Raw genomic sequence first — 25,087 nt, forward strand, 5'->3', positions numbered from 1 at the left:
AATAATAATTGCATGGCTTTTGTTGATTGACCATGCAGACTTTCCTAATGGTCATATTATTATAATAAACATAGGTTCAGCTGTACAATCATAAATTACTATACAATCTTCAACCTGGTCAATAATATCTGATCCAACACATTTATCTCAGTGATAACTCATGTGGTTTTGTCCTGAATGTAACTGGGGTTAGACAGAAGACACAGTACGGGAAGTAAATCAGCTCCATCTACTAGTCGATGAAACGTTACAAACTCAGTATACGGCAATCTCATGAAATGATGGCAACTCTTGTTTTGGAAGGTTAAAAGGACGACAACAAAAAAACATCAGGTTTGTGATTTCCGAATAACTTGCACTGACGTAACCTTCTGGAGACCAAAGGGAGGAACATAAAAAGATCAGATAAAGGAAACGAAGGGAAACAGTTTGGTGTGCAAAAATGTGAGGGAAGGAGGGGAAAAAAAAAAAAATAATGACAGCATTTCTAAATTACATTCTTCTGTTATTAATGAACACCGAGTAGTTTGTGTCAGGGCTGGGCCTCTGCTCCTTTAACTAGTGTTCATCATAACCGGGTCATTAGTTGAACGTCTCATTGGCTTACGTCCGCCTCAAGATGGAAGAGCCACGAATCCGGTTGCAGACCTAAATAAAGATATTTGGAGATACGTATATAATTACTATTTTTAACAGTGTAAAAATATCTTCCAGCATCCAAACAGGTAAGAAGTACTTACTCCATGTTGCTTTTCAGCTGATGCACAGTGCGCTTGTCCAGGTAGCGGCAGAAGAGCGTGAGCAGGTTTGAGGGCAGGAGGAGCGGCTCCACCAGTGAACACTGGGACAGCTGTCCCGCCACCTGGAATATTGTGTCTGTCCTAAAAGACAACAGGAAAACCAGTCAAGATCTTACAAGGATATAGTAATCCCCCCCCCCCCCCCATCATCATCATCATCATCATCATGCAATATTAGCCTTAAAATCCCCACCAGCTCTCAAAGTCGCCGATGCTGGGCTCTAAGGGGACACCTGAGGACAGCAGCTTCTCTCCTTGGGACAGGAGCGCATACAGCAGGGACAGTCCAAACTGAGAGGAGAGACGAATGCGGAAACGTCACAAAAGTTTCATGCAAAAGGCATAAATAGAAGCCAACGGGCACCGAAGCACAGACCTTGTTCTGACATGCCAGAGTGAGCGACTCGTATGCCGTTTGAGTCTCAGATGAAGTCAGATTTTTGAGGACAACAATCAGCTGACTGAACGCCAGGCCTCCAATCACATTCCGAAGGGGCGGGTAGAGCACTGGCAGGGCCTAAAGAAGAAAAATCTTGCATTACCCAAAACATGCAAAAACTGGGGGAGGCAGTATATTTTTAATTAACCTTTTGAATGCTGCGTGTAGCAACAAGTTGAAAGGCACATTCAACCACGTCTCAGTCTTTGCTCAGCCGAGCACACTCCCCTACCTCTTCTGGATCTCTGCTCATCAGCGTAGGAAGGTTAGAGGTCACAATGCTCAAGAGTTTCAGTGCAGTGTCGTGTTTCAGAAACGGGAGCAGACGGGCGAGGAGCTTTTTGCCTTTTGAGACCAGCAGGAACGGAAGGAACTCCACGCCTGAATCGCTACGTCAAAACATTTGGGGAAATTCTTCGCTCAAAGCCAACATCCATAAAAATGTTACTTATGATAGTACAGCTTCATTATGAAAGCTAGACACAACAAATTTAAAGGTCACTTTTCAACAAGCAATATTTTAACAGCATGCATGACTTGTTGATAGTGGTGGGTGTGCAGAACTTACACGGGATTGTGATGTTGCAGTTGAGAGTAGATGTGCTCCACTTTCTGCTGGGATTTTGCAATCAATCTGGTTTCTTCCGCTTCAGACAAAACGGTACTTTTCATCCTGTCCGCCTCCTCGACCTCCAACAGAACCCCGAACAGCTGCAGGGCCGAACAGGTGTGACCGAGTGTTCGTGAGGGTAAACAAAATGCATCTAATCACGTAGTCGGCAGGTACCTTTTCTATTTTGCTGAAGATCTCTAACCGCTGTTGTCTGATGTCTTGTTGTTCCTGTAACGTGGAAAAAGTCTCAGTATCAGGGAAGCCAGTTTAAAACACCTCCAAGATGACGAAGATTGTCTGAAGAACACAATTACCTCAAGTGGACCCTGAGGTTGGACTGCATGAACTGCACTGATGGCCCGGCGAGGAGAGTAACACGTGGACACAGCAACTTGACCCAGGGAGCCTTCAATGTGCACCACTGGAAGAGCAAAAGCACATGCATTACTCTTTTACACAAAGGTGCCAGTGGTTTGTTCCAGAGGAACATAGTGAAGTAAAGAAAATGAAGGCGTATTTTTAGGAGAATATTAACTGCATGAAAATATAGATTAAAGGATTTTTAAAAACAAAGTTGGAGGCACCTTTTTCAGCCGTGAATAGTGTTTGCAGGTAAACCTTTCGTGCTGTTTACAGCTCCCAACAACAAATAACTGAAGGTGACTAAGTTGAGACGATTGACATTTTATAAACTCTGATCTTCTCATCTGGACAGTGGTGGCAGGACAGTTGGAGAAATGTGCTCAGAGAGACAGAGAAACAATAAAAGTGAGGAGACGCATGTCCTCAGTGGAAACTACAGCCAGGCCGGAACCAGTCTAGGCGAATCAAATACCAAACAATGTGTTCTAATAGCGTGACAATATGACGAGTCAACCTGGTGCGTAGACGTCGGTTTTTGTGATGTAAGGCGTGGTAAGCTTGGGTGGCTCCCTCTTGCTCCTGATGCCCAGCTCTTCCTCTGCCATCTTCGCTTCTATTCGCCGATAGTACTCCTGTGACGAAGTTTAAATACGCTAGCCGTGAAAAGCTCCGTCTTTGTCATGTTGCAGAGGTTGGTTATTTGGCTTAAAAGCTTTTACCTGGTAATAGTAGTCCTCGTGGTATGGATTCTCACTTTGCAGCTGAATCATCTGCAGCCTGGTGATCCACTCCTTCTCTTTGTCCGTCATGAGGTTACAGTAAGGATCCCAGTCCTCGGGTTTCCTACAAACAGGTCGTGTTGTTCTATAAATAATTAGCCTTTTTCTATTTCATAACATACTGACAGATTCAAAAAAAAAAAGAAAAGTTCAGAATCTTTATAAAAAGGTCAAGATCTGAGATCGGGAGCATTTTGATTGAGAGCAGAGCAGCAGTGGTGAGCTAACGACATGCACTCACATGATCACACGGCCTGCCCGGCTTTGTCAACAAAGCAAGCTCAGCTTACAACACATACGGGAAGAGCGATTTCCCTCTCTGTTCAGGTAGATATTACTCCTCTATATCCTTAGAGACAACATGTTAAATATAGCTCCTTTAAGAGATGTAGCACCAACCTTTGGAATATGCGTTGTTTTTGACTAAGAAGTCGTTTGTGTTGGGGGTGGAGCTGGGTGACAGGACCGGGGTATCTGTGGGTCAGACAACGTACATATTAGAGAGTAATGAACGGTTTATCTCAATGCATGCAAAACAAGGACGATGCATTATAACATGTTTTCTCTCACAGGATGTTAAAATCAAGAAAGCTGGGTGTTGAAACCAGCCAAGAGTTGCTATGTTTAAATGTACGGCTGCATCTTTTATCGCCAGAAGGCACAGCTATCCATTCCTCTAACTTCACCTCGTAAATACACATGTCAGGGATTGAATAAAATCTATGAATGTCAGGTCAATGAAGAGAGTTGTATATACTCATGAGGGATGAACAAGACTGCAAAGTCATAAATATACTTGGATACTCCTAAATATTTCATGCCACAAAACACGATACACACACCTGAAATGCTGCGGCGGATTAGACGAGGGGCTGTAAAAGGGGGATGGCCTCGGTGAGTTGGCACCAAAGCGAAGTTGTATCATCTTAGGAGTCAGAGACTGAGGAGTGGAGGGGCAAGGCCGGTTTGTAGGAAACAGGAAGCCCCCTGTCTGAGCACAAAATAATGTCACGAGTCGTACACAAGTAGAGCTACTCAACTCTTTGTGAATACATTTACTGTTGGCTTTAATGCACCAGAGTAGCTTTAGTTATGGTTTGAACCTGATCGTAATGTTGCCGCGGGGTTAACGGTTGACGTGAGAAGATGGGTGAACCTGGTGCCATGGACGCATGAATCTGCAAGAAAAAGGCACGATTCAGTGAGGGAACGCCCGACAAGGTTTGGTTAAAGGAAGAGTTTAACATTTTAGGAAATGCATTTACTTTCGTGCAGATATTCAGAGGAGGTGATTGATACGACTTTCATTTCTGTTGAGTTAATTTGTAGATGGAGCTACAGCCGATTAGCTTAGCATCAAGACTGGAACCAGGGGAAACTGCTAGCCTGGCTCTGTCCACAAGTAACAAAATCCACTACAACATGGATGGGACTTAAGTGCGTCATATCAATTCACACAGACATGACTGGTATTGATGTTGTCATCCAACACCCAGCAAGAAAACTAAAAAAAAACCCTCGTACTACTCCTTTAAAGAAACGATTATCCTTTCAAATGAATCCACCTGAGGGGGGTCTCTTTGGCCAAACTGTCGCCTGATGTAGGATCCTCCGGGTTCCCCTCTTCTGCCCCTGAAGGAAGAGACAGGATATGGCAAATCCAGGAAGCTGGAGGGCAGGTGTTGACCGCCACCTCTGTGACCATCAATCACACACACTACAGCACTGTCCTACAAAACAGAATCAAATAGCACAACTGGATGTTAAAGTAACTCACTGTCACACAGATTATAACACGTGTTGTTAGGGATCTTAACCTGAAGTATTGATCCTGAGATTCTTCTAGTCTTTCTGAACGAGGGCAACGGGTACTGAAGGGAAAAAAGACATCAAACAACGTAAGGAAACATTAGCAGTATGAGCAAAGTGTGACCAAAAAATACAAAAAACAAAAAAAGAAAGTTGTCGCTTACATCATCCTCTAAGGTCTTCTGGTACATGGCATTCCCAAGGTCCACTATGGCACTGTCAAGAGTCTTTAAAAACGAAGACAAGCTGCTATGAGGAGAGCTTTCAAATCCCACATTTCAGACAATGAAGTTAGATTAAATCGATCTCTGTTAATCCCAAAGGAAATTATTGTGCCAGCAAGATTACAACATATACGATATGAAAAAACAAAAGAGTAAATATATTACCTTATATGAACAAAAGAGTAATAGGTATTAAGTGTATAAGTAGTAATACTAACACCAGCCCTTAATAATAGAAACTAAAATAGAAAAGTGATATTGAAATGTAATATTTCCCTATGATATGGATATTATTGTTCTCTTGGTTACTCCGCATCACCTTGAGGCTTGGTCGCCCCTCTACCATCCTCATCACAGCTGGGTCTTCAAACATCTGGCCCCTTCCCAGCCCTCCTCTCTGCCCCCTTACTCTGCCACGCTGCCCCGGGGGAGCCCGGGGCAGATACTGTGGACTCTGTCTGGGAGGGGAGCGAGGGCTGTGGTGGGGTGATTTGGGTGGTTTGGTGTCTGGTGGAGGTGTTGGTAGTGGAGGCAGCTCTCCTCCAAACTGAAGGAGACCGCTGCCGGGGTCCTCTGCGGGCCCTTGTGCATCGAGATCTACGACACAGACACATGTAGAAATACTGTACGACATGTGATTTACAGAGCAGGCATCGCATAGCAGACTGTAAACATTTTAGTTGTGGCAACAAACCCGCTAATCTCAATTGCTCCAACAAAAATGAGGTAATCCTGATAAATTACAGTCTTCATCTGTGATCCTTTACAAAGTGAAAGTTTGATCGATTTCTTTTATTTTGAAGTTCTGGAATACGAATTTCCAGACTCCTTATATGTGGGCAGAGCCAGGAAGGCAGTTTCCCCCTTTATCCAGTATTTGTGCTGAGCTACAGCTACTGGCTCAGTTTATCATACAGACCATGAGTGGTATCCATCGCTCATGAATCGCTGCAAGAAAGTAAATAAGTATTTTCCAAAACGTCGACCCTTTAGAACTCACTCAACCTTTTTTTGGTACAGTGTAGAAACGGTTTGTCATCAGTACACCTGTTGCACCATCCGACGACAAAAATGATTATATTGTACTTGAGAGACCCAGCTGGGAAAGGACGGAAAAGGTCTGAGGAGCAGCACATCCATACACACCCATTCCAAACGTCTCCTCGTTGTAGACGTTTATCTCCTCATCATCGTCAGCCATGGCCTGCAGAAGCCCACAGTCCATATTCGTGGCATCCTCTCCATCACTCCACTCCTCTCCATTCTCAGGCCACTGAGGCTGGGACACGTTTTCGGCCTCCTGTGAGGTCGAAATATAGCACGACTATAAAGAAGGCAGCGAGACTCTGAGCAGAAACCTTCCAAAACAAGACAGGACTTTTTTTTTCTTCTAAATCACTGTATCCCACTATACAAATACAAGGTTTTCAGCCACTGTTGTAATATCACTCGACATATTTAGCATGCAATAAACACCCGATTAGCTTGTTAGCACGCTGTGTAACGTCACGGCCACATTTGAGACCTGCAGCTCGCGCAATACAACAATATTCACACATTAATAAGCAGCGAAATAACACCAACTTACTTTGTGCTGTTCCGTGTCACTCATTGTGTATTCTGGATTGTTTCTTTCTTTCACTTGACGCCGCCGGGTCACTCACGGAGACTTTCGTTCTCCTACCAGGCTACCTGCTCTCTCTTGTCAGACAGCAAAGGGATTCTCATCAACTTTTAAATGAACTCACCTGTGCGCTGCGGAGGCGACGTGCGCACGTCAACACGCTGCACGTAGCTATCAGCTCGACTCTACTGATAATATGAATATTTTTATTTTTTATTTGTTTTAAGAGTTTATACCAGGTCAACTTTTCCTTTCCTTTTCAAAAACTTGGACACCTCCAGGATGCTGCCATTGATTTTAAAATAGTTATGCTCGAGCTCAAAACAGTGGGCGAACATTGCCATCTAGTGGTCAAACTTGATATATTTATTTTCTGCAGCGTCAAAATTTCTAGGCTCCATATTAATCTCTACACGACACATGTACAATAAAATCCTGTCGTAGATATATTCTTGCATATGCATAAGTGGACGAAGAAGGGTTTCTGGTCTGTTTAATGGATGGATACTACTATAATGTACCCAGTATCAATCATCAGGAATGGCAAATGGCGAAAACATAAAACGTGTACTTTTCTTTTTCTTTCTTCACTTCACTTGTTATATGTCTGCTGACTCTTGACAGACATTATTTAGATGTTTATGATATTTACTTCCCACATAAAGGATGTGTAGATTTGAAAAGTTGCTTGGTTTCATTTTCTCACATTTCACAATTGATCCTTTGATTCACTCAAACATGAAACAGCACAACAATTGTGTTCTCCTTTATTTCATTCTTTGGAACTGTTTTTGGCAAATTTGCATAGAGCAATAGTGAAAGTACAATGCAAAATATCTGCCATTAAACATATGAGAGCTTACACAAAACATACAGCACATAGCAGTCAGCATACAATGTAGAAATGCAATTGCAGTGGCACTTATACTTTTTGCAATGTAAAGCAAATATATTAAAGGGGATTTTTTTGCACAAGTCCTTCACTGAAACAATACATTTGCTCTTAATATACTGTTTCTTTTCTACCTTTGGCAAAATAATTCAATTTTCAATATTCAATTTGAATCAATACAGTATGCATACATGACAAAATCATTTGGCATCATTTTGTATTCGTCTAACCAATGCTAGAGTTGTATTTTACACTGCAAGTCAAAATGCATTCCACTTTTATGTGAAATAAACTGAAACTAATTGGGTTGGATGATTCTCTTTTTATTCCACTCTCCCTCTCAACTCTAATATTCTTAAAACCAAGAAAGAGACCAGCTCCACCCTCATTCCCACAATAAAAAACAAACGAATTGAGAACTCAGAGTCATACAGCTTCTTCACTTGGCGACCCAGAGGAGGAGGGGGAGGCAAAGTCCTGTTGTGTCCTCAACCAAAGAGTTTGATGAAGCAGGGGTGGCAGTAGGGCTTGTTCTCCTGCTCCTTGAAGCAGCCTTTGCTCAGGGGCTTCAGGCAGAAGTGACACACGAGGTGGTGGGGGTGGAATTTGGCCCCCATGGCGGTGACGCAGCGGCCCAAGATCGGCTGCTGGCAGGCCTGGCACATGCTGCCACGCGACTGGTGGTAGTGGGCCTCACACAGCGGCTGACCCTCGTGTTCGAAGAAGCTGCCGTTGACGAAGGGGCTGTAACACTCCTGAAGAAGAGAGAGAGGGAACGAGACGCAGAGAGATTCAGGCACAGCAGAGAGACCTGACTCATGACACTGTAATTAGACAGTTGCCTCGTGAAATTACAACTTTCTCATGACATCATCCAAACTTATTTTTAGTTTTTCAAACACCCTGCTCACACTACACACATCATATCATCACAACCACAGTCTGATCTGTTGGTCACTGAGCAGCTTCCCCATAGCAGCTGTCAGTTCAGTGCCTTGATCAAGAAATGTCCCATTTTGTCCCAAAATTCTTTAGAAAGACGGACATTTTTCACATTGTATTTCTTCATTTACACAACTGTTCAAACATCTTCGTGAACTTAATTTCCCTACATTGGTAAATGGCATTTATAAACACACACAGTCTTCTGGAGGACTTTGGGGTTGGATATCTTGGAGGACAGTTCAACATTGTGACTGAAGGAGTCGGGGATTGAACCACCAATCTTCTCATATGTGAACGACCCGCTCCAGCTCCTGAGCCACAGCCGCCCCATTAAGGTCCAGTGCCCAGCTATGTGATTATTCAACAGCAATTGACAAGATTCCTTTAATTATATTTCTGATTCCATAAATGTATTTTTTCCCCCTAAAAAAAAATCAAAATGAGTCCAAAAATCAAATCAGCCTTAAATAACCTCAACATAATGCAATATGTGTGTAGTCATAGCGTGTAAACTCCTCTTTATATCATTATAAACCAGTCAAATTCCAATAAATATTACAGAAGACGACCTAATTATCCTCAATAGTCTGCATTGGTCATTACCTCAGGATAGATGTAAAGCTACCCTGTGTGTTTTTTTTTACCTCTAGTAGCACTATGAGGCATTTTTTTATGATTGGGTCCCCGTTTTGTTTGTCTCATGCATAATGCATGAGGACCACTGACCAAAAGGTGGTGGGAACACACTCCAAGAACGCCAGCAATGTGCCAACAATAGCAGTGAAGAAGACCTCTATCAAGTAAGCATGGATGTAAACAACACTAGTTTCAAAATGCTGAAAAAAAAAATCAGCTTTGTTTAATGAGGAAGTAAATACACTCAACACATTTGTAAAACTCGAAGGGTACAGATTGAATGTAAACATAACTTTCCTCACTGACCCGGCGTTGGAACCCCACAGAGAAGCACTCACCCTACAAACGAAGCACTGCGGGTGCCAGAGAGAGCTGAGCGCTGAGATGTAGTTTTCCAGGATGGGCTGGCTGCAGCCTTGACAGCGGGAAGCAAACAGAGTCAAGAAGCACTGCTGGCAGTACTGCTGCCCCTCACGGTCATGGAAACCTGCAGAAGAGACAGTTTTACTCAGTTCAAGACGTCTCTTTGATCAACGTTTGATGAACTGGATGATGCTCGGAAAGAAAACACTGCGTGAAACGTGACTCTGGTCTGTGGGACATTCATCCGTTTGTAATGGTTTAAGGTTTTACTGATGTGAGTTTTTAAAGGCTCACCAAATTTTTTGTTGTCGTCTCAAAGCTTGTTCTGCATTTAATTTGGCCATTTTCATGCCAAAGATTTAGTATTTCCCCTGAATCCTTGGCAGGGTAAAGATGCCTTTACAACAGAACATTAATTCTCCCTTGAAAACCAGACAAATTAAATGTTGTTTAAGGGAGTTAGCAGTTTGAAGCAATGCAACGCAGCCACTGCAAACAGATTTGTAGCGATTACAAACTCTGGGACAGATTACAACCTTAAACAGAAGGTCATGCAGGTGCTTTTAGGGTTGTTTGTAAGTGCAACCCTGCTGGAGTTCATTGTTAATAGTTGTGTGTTGAACCCAGACAGGATGCAGTGTGTGACGCCCATTACCTTCCTCTCCAAACGCCCGGCTGCACTTGACGCAGCAGAAACACTCTGGGTGCCAGTTCTTATCCAGAGCGGTGACCATTTTCTGAATGACAAGAGGAGTGAAAAGTTAAATGGCATCAGGTGGGTCGGGGGATCAATTTCGGGTAAGCTTGCACACAACAGAGTCCCTCACATTCAGAATGGGCTTGTTGCATTGCGCACAGTGAGGGGAGAAGAGGGTGAAGTAGTCCGACTCGCAGTACGGCCGCCCGTCCTTCTCGAAGAAGTTGCGACTGCCTAACTCTGCCTCGCACTCAGTGCACACAAAGTGCTCCGGGTGCCAAACCTTCCCAAGAGCCGTTACCACCTGCAAGAGGACGCAGTCAAAACATGATGAATGAACGCCATCCTTTGATGATTACAGTGACGGGAGCAGGACACAAAGTCCTGCCAAACCTTGTGCTAAAAGCTCATTCTGATAACTCACCTGTCCTACCACTGGCTTTTGACAAGCCGAACAGTTTCCTTTGGAGGATGTTTGAACTCCTTGTCGGGTCAGGTCCGACTGAAGCAGCCCCAGCATGTTGTCCAATGAGCCGCCGGAGGAGGCCTGTGGTGGGGGGGTGGGCTGCTGTGGTGCTGTTACCACTGGACTGACAGGCACCGCTGGCTGGGAGACGAGAAAGAAAATTGAAAATTGAAATTGAAATGAATTGCCATAAGAGACTGACTGTAAGGCGTCTAAACATCCAGATATGAGGCTGTCTGAGGCACAGAAAAACATTGTAGAAGTAGCAGAAATATCGCCTCAACTGATGGGAATGTATTTCAACCCCATTACAGGTTGCATTTTGGGAGAGAAATGGCCCTGGTCATATACACACATTCATGAGAGAAATGTCATTGTTTTTTGCTGCTGGTGGTCAAGAACAAAAGTATACAATTAAACTCACAGCTGGACTGCACACTGGAACCAAACAAACGTTTGCTCACATGCCAGCACACAGACACACTGAAGAAGGAGAATGACGGGAGTATGTACCATACCAAATGTAGAACTCTGACTTCCAACTATCTGAAGATATTTCTGAGGCTGGAAAATACCTCCACCGAGACTAATTTCTATCCTCGGGCTCTATCTGGTGAGGCATGTGCTGCGGCCAGGCCGCACAGTAACAGTGAAGTCATCATGAAGTCAAGTGAACTTCTTCATGAACGCACCATGAATCAGCGTGAGCTGTGTTAAAGCCTGGAACAGCTGGGAATGATGGAAGAAAGAAAAAAAACCAGCATGCTCTTGCGGTCACATTTCGAAGAAAATAGATTTTGGTGATTTTTGTGGTGTAGTGTGGACTGTTACTGTGCTCTGGACTCTGAAGTCGGACAGAGAAGCCATCAGTTTGTCCAATTCCAGTGTGGCTGATGTTGCTGAAGGCTTCGCAGAGCTAGAACAAAAAAGACAATTGTTTCAATGAACCCTCCATTGACACAATTTCATCAGATTCGACTTGTACACTGCCCACAATTTATCAGAGTGTGACTTTGTGAACATTGCTGACGAAATGTTGATGGCTGTTAATGCGCAACTATTTCAACAAGAAACTCTTTGCATTCACTGGGATTGCAGTGAACTCTGGCGATTCTTTGGATTTGACTGAATTGAATAGTTTTGGTACCTGGGGGAGGAGCTGGTGACCTTATCCTTGATCTTGTCCCTCTCATCTTTCTTAGAAGAAGGGAACTGGGCCAGGATCTCATCTGATGACAAAAACGAGGTCATACATTAGAAAAGATTCACCTCAGAGTTCAGCACGGGGACATAAAACACGTACACACACACACTAACCTGTGATGTTAAACTGGGTGGCATTCAGCTCCTGTAACAGATGGTCCAGTTCACTCAGACCTCCTCCCAGCAGCGAGGAGGAGGAGAAGGCCGGCGGAGGATCTGTTGTGCGTGGAGAGCGCGGTTTACACACTGTGCTGTAAGAGAGGCAAAAACGGGCGGTGTCCCAAATCAACACAGATCCTCAAACCTCCCGTCACTCATGTGGTTGGCTTCTTCATGGTCACTTGTCATGACTCATAGGTGACTCTTGAACTTTGTCCATTCGGAAATGACTCATGTATATACTCACTCATTACCGAAAATGTAGAATTTGAAATCAACATTTTTTTTTTTTTGATGTCGTCACTTCCTCTCTGATGTAAGATCCGAAGAACTTATCTTCACAGAAATCTGCAGTGTATGGACACTTTTTTAAATGGTATATTCTTGATTACACCGCGTCAAACAGAGGGCGTTACCTGTATAATTTGTCTGGGTTGGAGTTTTGCGAAGATTTCATTGCAGCAGAAACCGTCTGAGAGACAAACCAGAAGTGAAAAATCAGAGTGGAAACAGAATCTGCAGTAAAGGATATGAAACGAATCCCTCCCTGGCAGCTAGTGGTCTACCTGCTGTGGGGTGTAGGCGGGCGGCGGCGGCCGGGTTTGGGTGGACTCTTTGGGATCAGGGTCAGCATTTTGTGGAGGGTCAGAGGTGAGCAGGACGGGACACCGAGCCAGAGGAGAGCCGGTGTTCTCCAGATCAGCAAGGAGGGCGTCTGCAAGGGAGGTTTAAGGAACAGAAACTGAACCAACAGCACGAATGCGATGAAATTCCGGTTCGATTTACAATTCAATTTAGCTTCAGATTGGTTGGTGATGAAAATGAAAGACACTTAACGACCCCATGACGTATCTTTTTTATCTTTATGAATGTCCATGATAGTGTTATCAGTTTGTTTATACACCATGAAAGGGAAATAAAAAGAGATATGAATGAAGAAATGGATTTTTTAAAAAGCATGCAGTACAGGTGGAGACGAAAACACACACTGGATGTTAGACAGATCATATGAAGTCATGTAACTGGCAGACACAATGAAACATGCAAACACATGCACAGGCAGTTACGTACCAAACACAACAATACGCGGACTGAGAGGGTAGTTAGGTGGCTCAGGCACCCCTAAGGAGAGACAGACAGCCTGTGTGACCAATAATACAGCAGCAGCATATCAGCCCACGTGTCAGACACGACACGGAGGACAACGAGCGTCCTCAGGAATCCAATCCGGCCGAGGACCAGACAGTCAAGACGCTTGCACAACCCAGAGACAATCCATCGACACAGTGGAGTTATTAGAGCGCACGCAAACTTACCCAAGACATGCCAGCATTGAAAGGAAGCAGAGGAGGAAGAGTGTTTAGCAACTGATATCTAAATACACTCCACCGCATCTCACTCGCTGCAAGTGGAAGCTGTCCAGAAACTTGCTCAAGGGTTAGCCGCTGCAGTTCGTGCTGACAAGTTCATGTACCAGCGACTTCAGGCCAAAGTTTGTAAAAAAAAAGTGTGTTGAACATGAGTAATTACAAACTCTGAGATGTAGACGAGAGGCTGCTGTTTTGACTCGATTTAAATTTCACTGTTTTTACCGGGTTCACACAGACTTAAAGGGACAGTTCACCCCAAAATCAAAAACACAACTTTTTCCCTTTACCTGTTGAGCTATTTATCAATCTAGATTGATTCTACGGACCAAAAAGCATAAACAAGAACAGGAACCATAGTTCCGACATGAAACTGCTCAGAACAAGGTCTGTGGATTATCTTGAGTCATGATTTCTGGAATAAGACATTGACGTTGAGTTTTTCGAATGCATTTTCTTTTTTGGGGCGCTTTGAGCACCACAAGCGAAGTGCCATACAATCCCATTATATTGGAGAGAAGGCAGACATCTCTACGGCCAATATCTCCAGCACTCGGCAACTCGAACCAAAACAATCTAGTTTGATAAATAGCATTACAGGTAAGAGGGGAAACACTTTTTAGCATGATACACCCCCACAGCCCTGCCAGATGAGCTGAAGCACCCCTCAATCAGCACCCTTCATGTTAAAATGTGTTTATTTCTATTTTAAATAGAGTAACAGGGTATTATTTAACATTATTAAAAGGGGCAATCCAACATGATTCGGGACAGAAATTATCTTTCAATACACGGCTAAAGTGATGCAATATAATTGGCTCATGCGCATATATTTTAATAAGTGGAATAAATGGAAGAGGACCCTGTATTGCATTTGGGAATGCAAGAAAATAATGGCATTTTGAAAATAAGTAAAACATGATCTTTATGGTGGTGTGCCCCCTTTAAAAAAACGCAACAGCGGATGCTGTTTGCATACGTTTTCAATACAAAACTTTGAATTGTTGATGTTTAGTTTTGGTCTCATTAGTTAGTAGCTTTGCACACCACTACCAGTTGGAGTCAAATAAATGCTTCAACCATTTAATCCGTCACGTTTCTAAATCGATTTTGACCCTCTCTGCTTGCTTATAAACTCCCAACTGCATGCTGTAGTGTTAACACTGACTCAGGTTGTGTCATTGAATTATCATAGCTGGCATTTTATCGGTTATTAACATACAATAAATATACAGCTTAGCAAATGCAGAAGGACCCTCTGGCTGGGAATCACTGATCTACTGGTCGACACTTTTAAGAAAAGAATCAGGCATAAAACCAACTACCCGAGCAGACGCACGTGGTTGTAGTTCGAGCTTTCAGGTGCTGTCCCTTGTTAAAAAGCTTTAATTATAACCCTGTGCTGAAGACCTCATCACTCCATATACACCCGTTAACTTTGCTTTGGTTTGTTTTGGTAACGGCAGGTCAACCAATTATTAAATGTCTTTGGTGATCAGTCACGTGACACGATGGACAGAACCAACTTAACCCGCATTAGTTCATCCCTGAGGTCACTTCTGCCACAGATGATTCACACTTCTGGTACGACCAATGGTGAGAAGCTTGCGCATGTACTACTGGCCCTCCTCGCTGCTGTGTGTGTGTCTCTCTCTCACACACACACACACACACACACACTTTCACAGTCTGCTCATATAAGGAGCTGAACTTCTCTCAATGGGAATCGTGACCATATTTAGAGCGGCCTGTCGACTTGTTTGTCTTGGCCAACGGTCTCTTTCACAGTAAAGCCTCGCCAGATCCAAAGCCTAAAAATGTGCAACATTATTAGACAACAGCATAAACAGAGTGTCCCGAACATGGCTACCGCCTGACTAACGCTCACCCAGTCACTCTGGGTCTCTCTCTCGCGTGCAATCGGATCCAGATGTGCCCAGATGTGCTTGGTTACATCTTGGCCATTCCTTCCAGAATTGCTTGTAAAGCATAAATCCCCTAATTCTGAAGTGGACGAAAGTTCCCGAGAAAGCAAATGGGCAGCTGAGGCCGAAAGGGCCTTTCTTTTGTCATTGAACTCTGTGGCATTTTTTAGTTTTTTTCTTTAAAGAGCAGCGTGGCCCTGGGCTATTTCGGGGCCTTTCCGACACACAAAGAGTCGAGCTTCTCATAATGTTGTTTTGAGAAAAAGAAAAGGAATCTTCTTCTGACATGTTCATCAATAGAAAAAGACAGAAGCAGTCACGCTCCCAGACGCTGGCCACAACCCTCTTTGATGTTTTCAAAATGGAATACTCTGTTGAGCATTATGAGGCTTCTCTCCATCCCTGACCTGTTGATATGAATGGATGGGAAAGCCCGCTGTGGATCCCTTTTAATCTAATTTACAAAGAATTTATTGAATTTGCAGGGCATGCACAAAGCACTCAGTGTCGGGCAGAAGGAGTAATGCAGTACCAGTTCTTGTGGTACCTGTGGGAGTATGTGTGCATGTGTGGCCTGTTTGCTTGAAAAGGTAAATTCTGCAACAACAAAAAAATACTTTTTAAATCTCAAGAGGACGGGAGCACACTGTAGAGATAATTACTGTGAACAGGACAATATCATGAGATAAGGAGGAACAATGTTTTGACATAGAAGTTGTATATTTATATTTCAGGATGTATAGCTTTTCTCTACCTTAAGATATTATGGGAGCCAATAAAATCCCCCTTTTTCATTACAGTCCTTGTGGACAGAAAAGGAAATTCTACTCCACTGAGACTGCCAGAATGAACAGACCTTATTTCCTCTGTTTGGGCCAGAGACTGTGAGGTCTGGGCACACCACCCCTTCCCAGAGATCCCCTGAAGATATCTCAACATGTAGCAGAAGAACAGCACCGATACTTACCCAAATCGTCCATGGTGTGATTTCAGCCGAGTGTTTTCCTCTTCGTGTGACACAATACGGACGCGGACAGCATTAATAAGTAGTGATGGAAGCGTATCAAAGCCCGCAACAGAGACTAGTCTCGGCGCTATTGTCTGTGCGTCGGTCCTGAATAACTTCTTGGACACCGTTATCCGCCAAGAGAGGAGGAGGAGGAGGAGGAGGAGGAGGAGGCGAATGAGGAGGGCGTCCCGTTTCTTTTTTTTCCTACACGACTCTCTTCCTGTTTAATGCCTACCAGGACCTGAGACTGGAAGAAGGCGTAGTTAAATAAATGTGGTTTACAAACCCCGCATTCCCCGGACACGCGACGTCATCCTGGACATTCCTAGTCCATATTTGGGAGAGAAAATTAAGGATTTAGTGGCGACGCGAGCTGCACAAACTGCGGCTCGAAGCCCCGCTGCGACGATGTAAACTGCTACATAAGAAAGTATTGGACGATGCACTTACTGTCCTTCACAGCAGGATAAACACTTAATGGGCGGTGCCCCCTCTTCTTCAAGAAGGAGCTTGTAAATGCTTGTATTTGGAAATGCTCATGTAGGCTTTATCTTTTCTACTTTGTCTTTTAAATATCGTATTTTATACCGGCACCGTAGAGAGGATCTAAATAAATAGTAGTCTACATCTAAGAAATCAGACCATTTAGAAGAAGAGAAAAGTAAATCTGTAATTAAAAAAAAAAAGAGGTTAAGATTGTGCCTTTTTACACATGACACACACGAGGGAAACCTCTGATAATGGATTCCTCCCCAGGTTTGCTGTATGCCATGTTAGTTTGTCATTTGTTGAAACTTAATTTAGGAAAATGCACCATGTGAGTGAGGACAATATAAGGTAATAAATATGTTAGAACGACATTCTGACATACTGCCTACATTTGAATACACAACATGGTGGCGGTGCAAAGTCCCACGCACATTTGCAAGTAATGTGAATACCAAAAAGCAGTGGACCTGAGACTTTTGGGTCATGTGTTTGTCTATATTCATTGATAAACTCCGTGACTTGGGGAACATGGCAGAAAAAAAAAATGCCTTTGTAAAAACCCAGTGTGTAAAACTTGTAATTATAAAATAAAAACTAGTAGCAAAAACTACGAGTTACATTTTTCACGTCACACAAAAGCACAGGTGTAAATAATGAAATCCACAACGGCTGAATTTCACTGAGCAGCTTCAGTTTCAGGGTCCTGGTGCTGTGCATGCTGACTCACTGTTGCCCCTTATTTGGACACTTAAATAGAACAGAGCCATTGTTAGTTATTAACTACACCCGTGTGTCTCCTAAGATGTCCCTGCTGCGAATGTCTGCTGTGATTAAGGCCTACGGTAGCTACAGCCCTTCAACAGACCGCTTACATTCCGTCATCTTCTTTAAATGTTGACGTAAGCTTGCATTTAAAATAAAAAAAAAAAATCAGCCAGCAGTGTAAAAAACAAAACAGGAAAAACTTTTAATTATGCAAGCTCACAGTTACAGGCAATGTTTGTGTGATTTAGGGGGAAGGTGCCACATTGAAGTTGGGGACATGTGGTGATTAAGTTTTAACGCCAGTAAACCCTCCTCCTGTGTATACCGTGTGCCACAGACAGAATATCCTTTGACCAAAAAAAAATAAATCCCTCTGTTGTCCAAGAGGCCTTTGGTCTCAGTGCATGAAACATACAACAAAGAATGGACAAGTAGAACATACTTAAAAAAACAAAAATGATGACACAAAACTACACAGAATTATTATAAAGACTTTCTCTCCTGGTATGAAATCAAATCAGAAACGTACAACAAAACTGGGAGAATCACACCAAGGAAACAGTATCAGTTCACGGTTTATCTTTAAAGCCTTTGTTTTGAATTTTCTTCATGCAGTTTGCCGATTCAGACGTCCGACTCCATGTTACTTCTAGAGCACTGTGACACACAACTACGCTTTCACCTTTTCCAAAATATTAATGACAATAATTATAATAACTCACACACAAGCACACGCACTATCATACTTTCCAAACCAACATAGTCACTCAAGAAGTTTTAGCCAGTTGGTGCTTAAGAGCAAAGTCAAGGAGCAGAACCGCATGTGATGTGGAAACTATAAAGAGTTTAAAAAAAAGAAAAATGATTTGTGAAGCAAATTGGGGGAGATGCTGGGATGATAGCATGAAGGTAACATGGATAGGCTTGGTTACCTAGAATGTCCCCCATCCGTCAACTGAAATTATATTACATTATCCTCCACCCTGCTACTTCTCCACTGCAGTTAATCCACACACACCCACTTCCATCCATTGCTCGTTTCCTCTCCCTGTTATCACTGCACAGCCTGTTCATTGGCAGTGCTACCGGAGTCCTGAGGCTTCATCACATCCGGGAGTTCTGGGGGGCTGGAGAAGGCCTCGACGTGGAGCTGTTCGAACATCTCATCTGAAAGGGCAGAGGACACAAGGAAACATCAGCTCCCTCAAGAGTTGCATGTGGCTGTATCAGTCAAGTTACAAATACGATGTAGTGAACATTGGCTGTGGCATGTCTTTCTAGATGGATATTCTTAAACTGGAAAGCAAGAACTACTGTGGTTAATGTTTTTTATTCAATGTGTTTGGTCACATGCAAACTAGTGCATCTCCTCTCTGGAACTAGTGAGAATCACTTCTGAGTTTTGGTATAGCCACAATAGAATCGGATTGATTTTATAAAATCCACATGGGATACAATTCTTGTGAATCATATTCAGACTGCATTCATAGACAGTTTTTAGTTCAATTAAAAACTAATAGAGACACTTCTCAGGCTCAAATCAAATATTTAATGTACATTGTGATGAAGAATTACCGTAAAACCAAAATAGCCATGGCTTAGTGATATAAAAGACACCATCACAGTTAGCTTTTAAATTATTATACACAATTTACATTCTTTTTTTTTTAACCTTTATTCAATAGATAGACTGGAGAGGGGGATAGAGAGGGGACGACATGGGCCCAGGATCAGATTTGAACACAGGCCGTTGTGGGAAGGACTCAGCCGTGGTACAGGGGACGCTGGCTCTACAACGTGAGCTACGGTGTCGGTGGCCCTACGTTGTGCATTTTACTGAAAATATATAAAAACTAGCGATATTAACATCACTGTCTTGTCTGCATTGGATTTGTCCCTGTAGGACTTTTGAACACAGCTGCATAATCCTAAGCGTGCTCTCTCAGTGCAAGAGCATGAATGAGTTACAGTAGTTGATAATCACAGTATTCTACTGACATACATCCTGTGCAGCACCCAATTACAGACCTTGGGAGTCTAAATGAGATTGATGCAGATTAACTTGCACAAAGTGCAAATTATCACGCAAATGTATTACTGACATTAAACTGAACAAGTGAGACAAGACTTCTAGATTAATTTCCCACCATGGAAAGCTGAGTTCCGTTGAGAAGAAGCAGAAAGACAGGAAATCACCCAAATATGAGGAACTAGAATTACTGCCTGGCAGCATATTTCTAAATCTAATCAGTCCATCAATTGGTGAAGGTGGACGTTTGTGCCAAACTTAAACTATTTCCTTCTAGGTGTTCCTGAGATATTAGACCGCTAGACGGACAACCCGAAAACATATTGCCTCCGGCCACGGCTGTCCCCGAAACTGAGGCATGAAAAAATAATAACCATCCCCAATTCTTAGAAGCAGATAAATATAACTTACCATTTACACGGAAGGCCAGACCAACTGTAGCTGGAGCTTGAGGTCTGGCAGTCTGGTTGGTGAATCCACAGTCTCCAAGAGTTTTGCTGTCCTCTAGCGACTGGTCATCCTGTGGGACAAAAGTTAAAATGTATACATTGAGTGTGGGATATTCCAATGAATGTTTAAGTCACCCTTTGGAAAGTTAAGTTACATGCCACTACCATCACCCAGACAGAACTGTGATGCCGTCAGATATGTGGCTGGACTTAATTAGGCATCACTGGCATACTTGTCCCTAAACTCACCTTGTACAGCCTCTGGTCTTCAGGTGGTCTCTTCAGAATACCTTCAACAATACGCTTCAGCTCATACACAGTGGTAGACTCCTTGGCATCTGTGAAGATTGTGGTCTTGTGACGCCGGATCATTAAGAACACGTCCTGAAGGGAAAGTTGGGGATAGAAATATATGATTTAAAAACTGTGCTAAAGGCATTTTGAAGATGAGGGTTTGAAATTGGTGCTAAAAATGTTTAGAATGGCACCAAAAAGTAGGCCTTTAGAGGAATCTGTGGGTCCTCAAACTCCTTTTTATTCAATAAAACTTCTCAGGAGGCAATGTAAGTCGTGATAAGTGTCCACATGGCACATGTTTATTAAACACTACTGAACTGTATGTAACGTTAGAACCCTTTAAAGGAAATTCAAGTCTTGGTTGATATGCTAATGTGTCAGGCAGGTTATTTTTCGGATACAGAGGTTGTAACACTGCTGACAATTCGTTGATTCATGAGCTAACGTTACCAACAATCAGCGAACAGTGCATTTAGCTCCGAGCTAACGCAACATTAGCCTCGAGATGTTTGAGAGTGAAACAGTTAAATGACAGTTAAATGACTAGACACTGTACTGTAAGTCTGACAATGACAGTAAACGCTCGGCTGTTTAGACCGGCCTGACTGGGTTCGCTGGCTAACATTACTTCCAAGGTTAGCCAAGCTAAGATAAGTTACATCGCGAACTAGATACAACTCTCGTTATAGCCATCGCTAGCGGTAGATGAGAAGGCGAAGCTAACGTAGCAAGCCTAGCATTGTTAGCTTGCTAGCAAACACAAACGGAAATAAACATGACCATTACCGTCGGTATCGTTTGTTACTATACGCGCTAATACTTTTAAACAAAGCACTGAACGTGTATTCAGTGTTTTTATCTGGACATCAATCAAAAAAAAACGGCCGATAATAATAATAAAGTTACCATTTCAAGTGCTCAGCTAGCTAGCTAGTTGCGCCAGCCCTGTGTTCGTGCAGCACAACCCCAGACTGCAACGCTTGCGGAAATTGCGCAAGTCAGATAAGCGTTCCGTATTCACGGAAGAAAAGTACGCAGCGCTACGTGTAATTTTCAGAATTTGGCGCGAGGTAACGTTGTTGACATGCTCGAGGAGAGTACGCCGCAGTTTGATTTGGACACTGACGAGCTGAACCCCACTGTTTTTTGAAGACGGCCCGCCGTTAACACTGTATTATGGTCTATGTAACGAAGTTACTTCACTCTACTCTACGTAAGGATGAACTGTCAGTACGTTGTTTAACTGTAGGTTAGCTAGCTAGCGACGTTAGGTCATTATGTTGTTGACTAACGTTAGGTTGAGTAGGGTGTTCCTTAGGTTGACCTAGTTACGTTACGTGCAGGTTCTACCTGTTGACCCCGATAGCTTTCTACTGGCTAGACCTGCTCTACAAACGAGCTGACCACCAATAGATCAAGTGTATCGATACTTATATCAGACAACAAGTCAAGCAGGATGTTCAGAAGCTTCAGGCGAGAATGATAGTATATAGCTGGACTGACTACAGCCTCCACTAATTCCTGGTACTTAAACACAGGTATGTTTGGTGCCTGAACAGATTGGCAGATCCAATTTGGTCAGTTTTAGGGAGACAGTTAAATATTATTTGCTTTGGTTCTTTGGCAATTGAGTGTGACAGATTACTTCATAATTTTAGATGAGCATCTGTGCATCTGTAGAAAAAAGTAGGTTGCATGAGCGGTGCAAAATGGCACATTGTCAGTACATTCATCGATCAACATTGCTTGTGCTTAATTTTTTTCTCTTGAATGTTTCAGCTCTCCATCTTTGAAGAAAGGAGCTGAAAAAGTGCTGACACAATGTCCGTGGCGGTGGAAACTCCAGCGTCCAGAGTGCCTCTCCCTCTTCCGACCCACTTCTCCCACGCGGAGCAGTCCTTCTCCCTTAAAAAGCGCCGTCTCCCTTTTTCCTCGTCTTCTTTCTCCAACTCACCCTACTGTTCCCCTGCCCGGCTCTCGCATTCTCTGCCCCCACTGCCGCCATCCAAGGGATGCCCCTCTCTGAGCCGGATGTTTCCCCAGCACCCAACCCCCTGGACACCCCTGTCCTGTTCCCTCAGTAAGTCTCCCCCTCCGAATTCGGTATATGATCCCAGCAAACAGCAGTCCTATTTCAGTCAGTGCTACACTAATTTGGGCCTGCTGGGAAGAGGATCCTTCGGAGAGGTCTACAAGGTGAGCAAAATGTGTCTATATATGTTAATGAAAGTGATGTAATTACATATATTGAATTATATGTTGCTAGAGATCCCTGAGAAGAAGACGAGACCTCAGCATTTTCTTCATTTTTCTAGGTGGAAAGCAACAAGGATGGCCGTCAGTATGCAGTCAAGCGCTCTGCCCACCGCTTCAGGGGCAACAGTGACAGGAACCGGAGCGTGAGGGAAGCCAGGAACCACGAGCGCCTCTGTCCTCACCCTCACATCTTGAATTTTGTGGCAGCCTGGGAGGAGTGTGGCCGACTGTACATCCAGACAGAGCTGTGTAGCACCAGCTTGCTGCTCCATGCTGAGAACCAGCCTCCTGGCCCAGGTGTGTCCATATTTTGCTACATATAATGCATGATGTTCTTGCTCCAGACGTACTGACTTGGCTTTTCGTTTCCAGATGAGCCTGCAGCCTGGGCCTACCTGTGCGACCTCCTCTCAGCATTGCAACACTTGCACTCTCGCGGCTTTGTGCATCTGGACCTTAAGCCCGCCAACGTTCTTATTACTGACTCTGGCCGTCTTAAGCTGGGGGACTTCGGGCTGCTGTTTGAGCTCAAAGAGAAGAGCACAGAGTCCGTCGAGGGGAAAGTAAAAGACGACGTCCAGGAGGGAGATCCCAGATACATGGCCCCTGAGCTGCTCCGTGGGAAGTATGGACCTGCTGCAGATGTTTTCAGGTACAACTAACATAAATAAGAAAGTTAAATCATATCGTGAAACATGTAACCCGGTTGATCGGTTTTAAATTAGCGCCCAAACATCCTTTTTTTCATTTAGTTTGGGTGTTTCTATTCTGGAGCTTGCCTGTAACATGGAGGTTCCGAACGGTGGCGAGGGCTGGCAGCAGCTCAGACAAGGCTGCCTCCCCTCCGAGTTGACCAGTGGTACGATCCACTTCCTTTTTAGTCCTCGTAAATTGTTCCATTGTTTTCGATCTACCTTTTGATACGACTCATGTTTCTACTATTTCCGTCTGCGTTTGCAGGCCTTTCGACTGAGCTTCAGACAGTACTGCGGATGATGCTGGCCCCAGAACCGTCTGAGAGGCCGACGGTCTCGGAGCTTCTTGCTCTCCCCTCTGTTCGGAAGCACAGGTGGAAGAGGCGCCTCTATCTTTTGGTCGCAGAGACCACGCTGACACTGGTCTCCCTCTGTCAGGTACGTGTCTGTTGGACGCTACATGTAATGTAAACCTGAAACATAAAAGTGTACTTTCTAAATCAACCCTGAATGTTTCATTTTTGTATTTTTCTGCTCTTTTTCCCCATAGTTGGTAGTGTGCTTTGGGCGTAGACTCCTGTCGTCCCTTCACTTGTCCTTTCTGCCTCACTGGACCAAGCCACTGCCCTGCACTCCTCCTCAGGGCAGCTGGGACGAGGATCTAACCCTGCCCCTCAGTGCCATGCATGCTGACTCAGGGAGCCCAGAGGATGACGCTGTGTTTCTGTTGGACCCTACAGACCCAGAGCTTTCCCCCACCTTCTCACACAGGTAGAGCGTTGTATTACAACAGCGAAATATAGAGAATTATTTGAACACTGCTTTGAGCTAAATGTGTTATTTCTGTCAAATTCCCTGCTTATTTTTTTTTACATTTCCTCCATTCCACAGGGTTAAGTCTAGACTGTCTGTGGAAAGCACATCCACTCCTCTCCCCGGGTCCCAGAGACACACTCAGCGAAGTCCTGCCCGCACACCTGCTCACTCAAATCTGGGTGATTGGTCCTCCTGTAACTTAGCGCAAACCCCTTCCAGCATCCGCTCAAATGGTTCCTGCCACACACTGACACCCAGTGCAAGCCCCGTACATGCAGAGCTTTATGCAGATCGCATGAACGAAAACTCCACGCAGAGCCGCCATTCACCATCCACCAAGTCCTCGCAGCGAGGTGGTCGCAACTGGGTCCGAACCGAGGAGGCCTTACCCCGACCCAACTTTGAACCAAAGAACTTGCTCAGTCTGTTTGAGGATACAACTCTGGAGGGACAGCCATGAGTACCAGCCTGTTTACATTTCGGGGAAATGTGCTTTCACTTTGAAATGTCTAATGAAGAGGAACCCCCTGTTTGAATGTACCTAGTTTGTATGAACTGTTTTTTTGCCATATTGTAACAGTCTTACAACAGCTTCTTTTTATGCGTATTTGAAAATTATATATTTAGGGAAAAGGGATGAACATGTAATCAGACCTTTAAAGCACTTTTTAAGTTTATGTAAATGCAATCTGTTGCTGAAATGACAAGTCATTGTGTAATAAGTTCTCATTAGCTATGTGTACTCTGAGTCATTAACCTCATGAGGTGCAGAAGAAAATAAAACAATGAGGGAGACAATCTAAATTTGTGCAATATGTTTTAGGTAGAAGGAACTTTAAAAGTGTGTTTGTGTGTGTGTGTGTGTGTGTGTGAGATCCATTTGCCCCATCAATGACAGGATTGATTTTCACTGAGTCAGAGTTTAAGGGATATAAATCAGAAATCCATATTATAACACCATCCGTGCATGAATGACTG

At 43.7% G+C, this 25,087-nt stretch overlaps 4 protein-coding genes across 5 annotated transcripts; 1 reads left to right on the top strand and 3 right to left on the bottom strand.

Moving 5' to 3' along the window:
- Nucleotides 1-456: 456 nt before the first annotated feature.
- patl2 (PAT1 homolog 2) lies at nucleotides 457-6,729 on the bottom strand. Its single transcript, XM_079293851.1, has 19 exons — nucleotides 6,616-6,729; nucleotides 6,174-6,327; nucleotides 5,347-5,624; nucleotides 4,968-5,030; nucleotides 4,812-4,865; nucleotides 4,560-4,724; nucleotides 4,098-4,172; nucleotides 3,837-3,985; nucleotides 3,394-3,468; nucleotides 2,935-3,058; nucleotides 2,730-2,847; nucleotides 2,167-2,273; nucleotides 2,027-2,080; nucleotides 1,808-1,950; nucleotides 1,472-1,628; nucleotides 1,177-1,317; nucleotides 994-1,091; nucleotides 741-881; nucleotides 457-648 (listed from the first exon to the last, which is right to left on the bottom strand). Exons 1-19 carry the CDS (start codon nucleotides 6,637-6,639, stop codon nucleotides 615-617), a joined length of 2,154 nt encoding a protein of 717 aa, XP_079149977.1. The 5' UTR covers nucleotides 6,640-6,729; the 3' UTR covers nucleotides 457-614.
- A 687-nt stretch (nucleotides 6,730-7,416) lies between these two features.
- On the bottom strand, nucleotides 7,417-16,435 carry LOC306794928 (transforming growth factor beta-1-induced transcript 1 protein-like). 2 transcript variants are annotated; one of them, XM_079293188.1, is made up of 12 exons: nucleotides 16,272-16,435; nucleotides 13,084-13,134; nucleotides 12,579-12,727; nucleotides 12,429-12,484; nucleotides 11,968-12,104; nucleotides 11,798-11,879; nucleotides 11,482-11,566; nucleotides 10,609-10,791; nucleotides 10,315-10,488; nucleotides 10,143-10,224; nucleotides 9,463-9,611; nucleotides 7,417-8,298 (listed from the first exon to the last, which is right to left on the bottom strand). In XM_079293188.1, exons 1-12 carry the CDS (start codon nucleotides 16,282-16,284, stop codon nucleotides 8,032-8,034), a joined length of 1,428 nt encoding a protein of 475 aa, XP_079149314.1. In that variant the 5' UTR covers nucleotides 16,285-16,435; the 3' UTR covers nucleotides 7,417-8,031. The 2 variants fall into 2 exon arrangements, with proteins under 2 accessions (XP_079149314.1, XP_079149315.1); XM_079293189.1 differs by lacking the exon at nucleotides 13,084-13,134.
- A 1,308-nt stretch (nucleotides 16,436-17,743) lies between these two features.
- On the bottom strand, nucleotides 17,744-21,332 carry LOC306795337 (elongin-B). Its single transcript, XM_079293825.1, has 4 exons — nucleotides 21,249-21,332; nucleotides 20,295-20,429; nucleotides 20,008-20,116; nucleotides 17,744-18,734 (listed from the first exon to the last, which is right to left on the bottom strand). Exons 1-4 carry the CDS (start codon nucleotides 21,249-21,251, stop codon nucleotides 18,622-18,624), a joined length of 360 nt encoding a protein of 119 aa, XP_079149951.1. The 5' UTR covers nucleotides 21,252-21,332; the 3' UTR covers nucleotides 17,744-18,621.
- An 80-nt stretch (nucleotides 21,333-21,412) lies between these two features.
- On the top strand, nucleotides 21,413-24,895 carry pkmyt1 (protein kinase, membrane associated tyrosine/threonine 1). Its single transcript, XM_079293824.1, has 8 exons — nucleotides 21,413-21,555; nucleotides 22,122-22,538; nucleotides 22,658-22,895; nucleotides 22,971-23,250; nucleotides 23,351-23,457; nucleotides 23,559-23,731; nucleotides 23,844-24,064; nucleotides 24,185-24,895. Exons 2-8 carry the CDS (start codon nucleotides 22,164-22,166, stop codon nucleotides 24,567-24,569), a joined length of 1,779 nt encoding a protein of 592 aa, XP_079149950.1. The 5' UTR covers nucleotides 21,413-21,555; nucleotides 22,122-22,163; the 3' UTR covers nucleotides 24,570-24,895.
- The last annotated feature ends 192 nt before the right edge of the window (nucleotides 24,896-25,087 follow it).

This window comes from Melanostigma gelatinosum, assembly GCF_949748355.1.
Source record: "Melanostigma gelatinosum genome assembly, chromosome: 21".
NCBI classification, from domain to species: Eukaryota; Metazoa; Chordata; class Actinopteri; order Perciformes; family Zoarcidae; genus Melanostigma; species Melanostigma gelatinosum.